The 8,576-nt window shown below is 42.6% G+C and overlaps 1 protein-coding gene across 1 annotated transcript in view; it reads left to right on the forward strand.

Moving 5' to 3' along the window:
* phf20a (PHD finger protein 20, a) overlaps positions 1 to 8,576 on the forward strand; it is a 16,092-nt gene that overhangs the window by 3,552 nt on the left and 3,964 nt on the right. The window contains exons 4-15 of the mRNA XM_020592918.1: positions 326 to 455; positions 2,203 to 2,279; positions 2,422 to 3,007; positions 3,159 to 3,209; positions 3,301 to 3,570; positions 3,800 to 3,994; positions 4,167 to 4,262; positions 4,828 to 4,983; positions 5,914 to 6,095; positions 6,189 to 6,288; positions 6,865 to 7,060; positions 7,240 to 7,678. Coding sequence (XP_020448574.1) covers positions 326 to 455; positions 2,203 to 2,279; positions 2,422 to 3,007; positions 3,159 to 3,209; positions 3,301 to 3,570; positions 3,800 to 3,994; positions 4,167 to 4,262; positions 4,828 to 4,983; positions 5,914 to 6,095; positions 6,189 to 6,288; positions 6,865 to 7,060; positions 7,240 to 7,678 — 2,478 coding nt within the window. The remainder of the gene's footprint in view (positions 1 to 325; positions 456 to 2,202; positions 2,280 to 2,421; positions 3,008 to 3,158; positions 3,210 to 3,300; positions 3,571 to 3,799; positions 3,995 to 4,166; positions 4,263 to 4,827; positions 4,984 to 5,913; positions 6,096 to 6,188; positions 6,289 to 6,864; positions 7,061 to 7,239; positions 7,679 to 8,576) is intronic.

Genomic DNA, 8,576 nt, shown 5'->3' on the forward strand with positions numbered 1-8,576 from the left:
GACGCTCCTGCGCCTGTAAGCTAAAAATGCTGTACATGCCTACTTTGACCTGTATAGTATAGAGAATTTGAAAGTTCTGCCACATTTTTGGGTTATGCTGTGTTCCTGTAGTCGTTGTTTGACAGTGTGCATTTCCCTATACAGTGGTTCTTTATCTTTCCAAAAAAAAATGTTGTGGGGTTTTATTTGCATAAGCTAAATGGTATCTGCTGTTTACAAATAAAATGTGAATACTGTGTCACTTCAATTATTCAATTTAAAAAAAAAAAAAAACTGCAGTGATGTTTTTATTATCACTGAACAGTTCCACTTCCCATGGTTTAACAGCATACCTACGCTATGTCCTAAAACAGATGTCTCTGTCCTCCAGGGCTTTCACGTGAATGACAAGGTCCTGGCCAGCTGGTCTGACTGCCGTTTCTACCCCGCTAAAGTAATTTCAGTCAATAAAGATGGTGGGTATTAATAACTTGAGTAGAACCTGCTTAAATTTTTAGAGGTGTTAATCTGAAGTGCTCTTTGAGCCAGTGAGTAAAATAAGCTTGACAAAACAGCAGTTTTTCTGATTATTCAAATTGTGTGGTTTCAGTACATGGTTGTGCAGCATAAACAATAGTCTGAAATGTTAAACTGGCACTGTCATTGGATGGGATTTGATTATAGTAAAATTGTTTTTTTTCCACTGGCACAATAAAGAAACGATGACGTTGGATCATTCTGACACCCGTACCACTACAAACCTCTAAATAGCTTTGTAGTGTATATCTCGCACTAAGTACAAAGATAACAACTGAAGCATAGCTACTAGGGTTTTAATGGTTCTGAACTGAAAACCGTGAGTCAAATGCTCACGATATGGGTTGGCGCTTACTGCTCCATCCACTGTAACAGTATAAGACACATCATTCACAAAAATTATTGTTTAAAGTTAGAGCCATCTGTATATTTTGTAAGTATTAGCTGGCCGCCTCTCTGTGTCAGTTTGTGGGCAGTACTCAGCTCCTTTATACACACACATTCACACAATGGCTGAGAGGCTGAACTGAAATTAAGTGGAATTAACAACACCTTTTGCTTTTTACTGTATGCGCAATAATATCTAGGCAGTAAAAAGCCAGTAACAGTCATTTATCAAAATTTACTGAATGAGCATAAACATGCAGAGAAGCAATCATTTCAGCTTTGCCCCCAGGTATGTATCAACAGTGAGCTTGTTAGGCTAGTAGTTAGTAGCTAACTGTTTAGAGGTGGCTGTTGTATGGTTCTATGTGGCCTCATCTCCCTGACCTCTGTCTCTCTCCACTAACTGCAGTCAGTTCAGACCATTGACTGTACAAAAGATGGACGACGTGACAGCTCCCAGAAGTGAAGCCACTGCAAGTTGATTGACTCCTGGTGTCTGGTAGTAGTAGTATAGGTCATAAATCCAGCACTCTTCATGTTAGTGGATGGGACAGGAGCTGAAATAAAAATTCAAATTACAGATCAAATTAATTTTTCCCAGAGGTCACTTCTGTGGTTTTGGTAGATATTATGTGTGTACAAATGGTAATTTTTTTGCTAAGTTTGTTTCTAATAAATTATTTGGTATAAAAATGAGTGCATTTTGGATGATTTGACAGCTTTGACTGGTGGCCTGGTACGTCACTTTACTCAGTCACTACTCTGCAGAAACTGGTTGCATAATGCCAAGATGGCAGTGATATATTAGCTTTTGCATAGTGGAGGGAAGTGGTGACACATCGTCCATCTTTAGATGCAGTCTATGGTTCATACCGACTCTGTCCACCTGCTTACCATTCATGTGTCTGTATCTGTATCACCATTAAACACTGAGGCAGCAGCAGTGGACTGTTGCTGACTTACTTTACATGAATAACAGTTTTAAAAAAGCAGAGATGTGGTTAAAACGGAGAAAAAAATCAGAAAAATCCAAAAGTTTCAAATTGTTTTATAGGCAGCAGAGAGATAGGATACTCATTAGTGTGTCCACTCAGTTTTATGCTCATTTTGAGGCTGGAGCTACTTTGTTGTTGTAGTTGTGCACTACCATCAGAAAAGCTGTCTTTAATACAATTTTTCTTCTCAAACCATAACCTTAAAATCATCAGTCTGTCACTGAATTGGGTAGCAGAGTAGGTGCAGCTGATAAATGTGTTTAACATGGTTTGAATCAGTTTGTTCTCCTTTTATGCCCTTCAGCATCCTACACTGTGAAGTTCTATGATGGCGTCATCCAGACAGTGAAGGGAATACATGTGAAGCCTTTTATTAAAGAGGTACATGAAGTTTAGTGATCATCAAAACATACATATCCACAATCATCGTCATTGTCTTTGTGTTTTGTCCTCTCAGTTTTTAGTGCTTTCTTTTTTTTAAAACACATTTCCTAAATTTCCCTCTTTCTTCTGCTGACAACAGAGAGGTGGTGCTGGTGGAGGGAAATCTAGGTCCAGTGAAAGGAACATGGTCAGGAGGGTCCCGAACCGTAGAGACAGGAGGTCTCAGGAGAATGGGAGTCCCAAAAACAAGCGTGCCAGACGCAGCACTTCCGGCCAAGAGGAGGACAGTAACAGTGAGGATGAGGAACGGGAAGAAGGGATGGTAAATGGCAAGAACAGAAAAACAAATGGGGACCCCACTATCAAACAGGAAGAGGAAATATCAGAGCAAACAGACCAGAACAAGCCCATGGATGCAGAAAAGGGGGCAGGACTCGCAAATGGAGTCAAGGTGGAGCTTGACAGCAAGCACAATGATGACATGTGTCATGTAAATGGAGAGGTGAAGCAGGAAGAGGTGGAGACAGAACAGAGTGAAACAAAGCCATATACAGAGTCACCCAAGCCATACACAGAGTTGCCCACTCAGACATCATCACAGTTGGAGCAGGTAGCTGTCACTATGACAACCACAGGATCCAGTGGAGATGTAGAGCAGAAGCCAAACATCCAGTCAGAAGGCTCTCATCCTGCAGCGGACGTGCCACCTCCTCAGCCTGTGAAACGTAAGTGTTAATGAATTAAAGTAGCATGCATGTCACTGGATTTGTAGGACTATGACCTTGAGTAACTGAATGCAGTAAACAGCACCTAGCATCTGGGCATATTTTCAAGACTTAAGTGAATAAATGAATGTATTTTTTTAATCATTGATAGCGGTAAGGAAGCAGGGTTTCCACAACCCTAACAGATTCAGCAGGGAGCCATGTGAGTACATCCCAACACACATTTAACAAACACAGTCACCACCTGTGTTCTTTGATGTAGCCCCTTCAACCCTTCTGTTGTTCTGTTTTAGTGTACCGAGTCATCAAAAACCAACCACCTCCCGTCCTGTCCATCAACCTCGACCACAACCCATTTAAGTGCAGCGCTCCTGGCTGCACAAAGTCATTTCGTAAGGCCAAGCTGCTGCACTACCATATGAAATATTACCATGGCGAGGAACAGCCTCTGGAGGAGGACCGCAGCCCCAACAGGAACGTCCAGACCAGTACCTCTGAAAAACAGGTTCCTGCCACCAGTTTGGATGGCCCGAAGAGGCGGCGCACCATCTCTGCCTCTCTGCGTGAGTCCCTCTCCACTCTCATGTCTGTCGCTATTAAATGACAAAGGAAGAGTTTTACATACTGGGTCAGCTGCTGTTTCTACAATGATCAGTCCAAATGCATGTAATGTACAGTAAAAGACAAACTGTAATCAGTATTTGTAAAACAAGGCTTTATTGGTATGACATTGTACTCCCAATCTTGCTTAAATATGAGGATTCTGGGCTTATATTCTTGGACTTTTCACAGACTCTGTTGGAGCCGCTGTGGCTCATCGTGGTGAGGTGAAGACTGCAGGGAGACGAACATCAGCCCCACCTGCAGTCAACACTCAGAGCCATCAGCAGAGGGCATTGCTGAGGGAGAAGAGCAAGGAGAACCAGCTGGACAGGAATGGATGCCAGCAGCAGGACAAGGACTCAAACAAGTGTGTCTTTGACATGGGTCAGTATTATGCAGTGAGAAAGTGTCATTTGTTAAGTGATAAAATGACTGCATTGTGTGTTATATAAAGTCATACCTGTTCACTATTAGTTTCTCCTCTTACAGAACAGTTTTGCTTATAGGATAGTAACATGCAGTTTTAGCTTAACTCTTGCCACTTAACGGTTCCCAGGGTCAGTAAGAGACAAATTGAAAGAGAAACCGAGACAGAAGGACTTCCTTCGCATTAAACTAAAGAAGAAGAAGAAGAAAAAGAAGGCCAAGTCTGGTAAGAATGGGTCCCTGGCGCTAGGCCTCCTTGCATATCCGCTGTGCTGCATGTGCACTCACTGTGATGTGGAAACAGCTAGCCTGCAAAGCATAAAGTGCTTCATTCACTCCTCTGGGCGTGGTGGCTGAGCCTCTGTGTGTGGGACAAGTGTTACATCTGTTGCAGGCCTCCAACCTATTTCCTCTGGATTTATTAGTCCAAGCTTCTACTTGTTTATTTGACAACACTGGTGAGGAAAAGCCAGATTTTATTGTGGCACTGATATGACTAATCCAAACGCAAATTCAACACTGTTCTCTCTATTACTCCTAGAGGGCATGGACACAGATGTATGCGTAGGCTGCCTTACACTCTCTGGTTGTTTCATGCATTTTACAGACCTGAAACATGGGCCACATGGGTTTTATCAGACTGACCGACCGACCCTGACTGTTGAGCCTGTCATTTGTCCATGATGTTTATTGTGCCACATTTTGTCATCTCCTATTGGGTGTGTGTTAGCATCTTCAAAGTTGACTTTTTTGTTCTACATCTGCTTTCCTCCCCTTCCTTGTATTAACAGACTACACAGGTAGTGAGGAGAATATTGACATCTCTGTTTTGGGTCTTCAGTCCAAATTGAATTTTCCATTCAAACCCCCCCCCTCACACAATCACAAGCCTGAGGCCTACCCCAGCAGGCCTGGATACAGCTACTCAGAGCAGATACATGTGGATGGTGGGTATCCCTATGAAGGTGTGTGTGTGTGTGTGTGTGTGTGTGTACCTGGCTTCCTCCCCCTCCCCCCTCCATTCTTCTATAACTGTTGGATTCAGTCCACCATGCTGTTTTGGTCTGATTTGCATCTCGGGTCACTCACGTCATGACCCCTAGAATGAAACTGGCTGCTGTAACGCAGAAGGCCACATTTTCAGTTAATAGTTGGTTGATTGAATCCTTAGCTATGCTTTCCTGCAACAGCTTCTTGCTTCATCATGTAAAACTCACATAGTGCAACACATGTTGTAGAATTATAGGATAAGGATGGTCATTTTCTATTTTAACAATATTTTCAGCACTCTTCATACAGGGACTAAACCCAACAATGATTGCCTCTACTCATGATTATTGTCTGTCAGTCCAGGATTAGTTTATTCGTCTGTGCTGTAGACTTCCACCGTTGCACTGGATGGCATATTTCTTTATTATGAAACACAAGACCCTGGTATTTGTTAAGAATGTCCAGAGCTCTCTTTCATGGGCCCTTGACTGTTGCTTATTTCAGATGCTGTATAATGTTATTGCAGTTCAGAGTATTTGGGACAATTTATATATTTATTTTGTAATGAGGAACCCAGTGCAGCGGTGTATTTCCCTGATGTTTTTTTATTGTTTCTGAACATCAACGGAAGTCTGTGGCACAGACAAATAAGCTAATTTAGTTCTGAGAGATTGACAGACACTCATGAGTAGAGGCAAATCACTGTTGGTTTTAATCTCTATATGGGAAGCATGTAAAATACTGTTAATAGAAATTGACTGGCCTTATCCTTTAAGGAATAGTACTTGAGTTGGATTTTAATCAAATCTTTATTGTTCCAGAAAAAGTAAAATGTTTGTGTCTTTCTGATGAAAAACCCTCAGTTCCATTTGTCTCTGTTAAAGTAGATGAGGACAGCATCAGTGACTGGTCCACTGACAGCTGTGGGTGGAGTGATGATGACTTTGGGATGGATTTGGATGTCACCACACCTCCCTTGAGCGTGGACTCTGGAGCTGTGGACACCAGTGACCAAGAGATAGTGCGATGTATCTGTGAGGTGGAGGAAGAGAATGACTTCATGATCCAGGTGAGCTGCTTATAGCTTCTGTATTTCTAAGACTTTAGAAGCTTTATATATCTTATATTCTCATCCATCATTATTGCCTTACCCTTCTCACAGTGTGAAGATTGTTTGTGCTGGCAGCATGGCACGTGCATGGGACTGCTAGAAGAAAATGTTCCAGACAGATACACCTGCTACATCTGCAGAGACCCCCCAGGTGAGGGAAAAACCAACACTTGAATCAAAGTTCTTTTGTGATAAATTATATACTGTCGTAGATTTGTTAACATCAACACACTCATGCTTTGCTAATCTGGAGGACCTCATGCTTTCAGTTTCATTTGGCAAAGTATTATCTGCCATCTAGTGGACAATAAGCCAAATAACACTGTACACTAATAACATTGGACATTTTACTTACAGGACTTACAGTATTTCACCACCTGAGGCATCGCCATTGAGTAGTTAGAACATGCAGAATGCAAGCACTTGCGGTCACAAACACCAGCGATGTCTAACTCAGCTCCTGTAAGCAGCGAGCGAATCGTAGAGAAAGCCCAGTAACAAACTGTACCATCAGCATTTACGGTATATTGCACCCTTTGGCAAAACAACAAAAGCCACAGAGACATCAGACATAATGTTGCTGTAAAGACACAGCCTAGTTCTTAAAGAGACACGTTGATCGCCTAACAGTTTTACTTAGTGTTTTCACTCGAAACATATCGCAGACAGTTTCTGAACAGCTCATTGCTTTGGATGACCTTTCATTGCAATTCTTTGTCACACTCAGGCCAGAGGCAAAGTCTTCGCTACTGGTACGATCGTGAGTGGCTGAGCAATGGTCACATGTATGGCCTCTCTTTCCTGGAAGAGAACTACTCTCACCAAAACGCCAAGAAGATCACCACCACTCACCAGCTGCTGGGAGATGTGCACCATGTGGTAGAGATCCTCAACGGGTTGCAGCTCAAGATGAATGTCTTACAGTGAGTACAGGGGAACTGCATGAAGAGGCTTGATGCTGTTAGCCACAGAAGGCAAACTGAATGTGGATCATGAGAGAAATTATTGTTGTCTGGGATGATTTCAGCTAAACCAACATAGGTGTTTTTTTATTTATGTCATGTTTTACGTAAATCGCCTAATCTTTCCTTTTTGTTTTTAGGAGCAGCACTCCTCACCCTGACCTGCAGCTATGGCGGCAGCCCTGGAAGCATTTGGAGAGGTCTCGGATTGGCTATGACTCATGTCGGAGCAGCAATGCAGCTCCATCTCCTATGACTCCTGATGAGGACATGAGCCGTGGAGAGATATTAATGTCCAATGCACTGGAGAAGCTAAGTCGGGCTGCTACAGCTGCCACCTCCTCTTCATCCTGCTCCTCCTCCCCCTTCCCATCCTTCCAAGACTCGTACATTACCAGTGAACACTGCTACCAAAAACCACGGGCATATTACCCAGCAGTGGAGCAGAAGCTGGTGGTGGAGACCTGCCAGGGCTCAGAGCTGGAGGACAGCATGAGAAGCACTGAGGAACTGCTGGAGCGGGAGCAGCGCTACGGGAGCCTGACAGACAAACCCAAATCAGTAGACATCAGTAACAAGGTTGGGCTTTTTTCTACAGCAGATGGGGATGTAGCCTGAGTGGTCACTGTAGAGAAGTGAAATAAGTGTAACCACTCGCATCATTTCAGGAATATTTTTCCTTTCTTTAAAATCAAATTTGAAAATTTACACTTCAGTACATCTTCAGAATCCCTGACTTCAGCCAGTTGCTATGGAAAATCCTTTTTAAATGAGCCAAACCTGGTACACTTAGTGGTGTTCAGACTGAGTGCATAAAAACACAACCCCAAGGCAAGGGGTTGCGTTGGCAATCGAGGTGAGGGGTTGCAAGGGGGGGGGTCACATAGGTGTGTGGGGTCATTCATGTTTCCATTTTGTTTTGGTTAGCCGTATTGCTAATGTACTCTACATTAGCACCAGTTTCTACCACCAGTGTTTTGGACTCAATTCTGTTTCTGGTCCACTTCAGCTCTGATGTTGCCTCAGTCCTCTTTCTGTTCACACTAGTTATTCTGGAGCTCTCAAACCTTTACTAAGTTCTTTTTGCATAGTTTTTTTCACTTTGATGAGGCACTACAGTAAGGTCCTAATGAAGCCCCTCGCTCTCATATGAGTTGAAAACTGGATGAATATTTTCTGAGTGTGGTAGACAGTTGTCGTTTGATGTGCTCCTCATTCTATATCTGGAGAGGTGCAGTGGTTTATTTCCCATACCAAAGTACTCCTCGTCCATATGGTATTAAGATTTTAATGTTGCTACTCTTCTTACTGATACTGCTTATTGAGCTGGCACTTTAACAGTACTCTTACCAGTTTGTTGTTGTTTTTTTTTCCACTGGGTAAAAATGTTGCATCTAAGAATTAATATTGCCTTATTTTATATGTACTATTAACATTCTTGAGTTGCAAACTGCAACAAATCCTAGACTTTAATGTC

Source organism: Monopterus albus, unplaced genomic scaffold, assembly GCF_001952655.1.
Source record: "Monopterus albus unplaced genomic scaffold, M_albus_1.0 scaffold18.1, whole genome shotgun sequence".
NCBI lineage: Eukaryota > Metazoa > Chordata > Actinopteri > Synbranchiformes > Synbranchidae > Monopterus > Monopterus albus.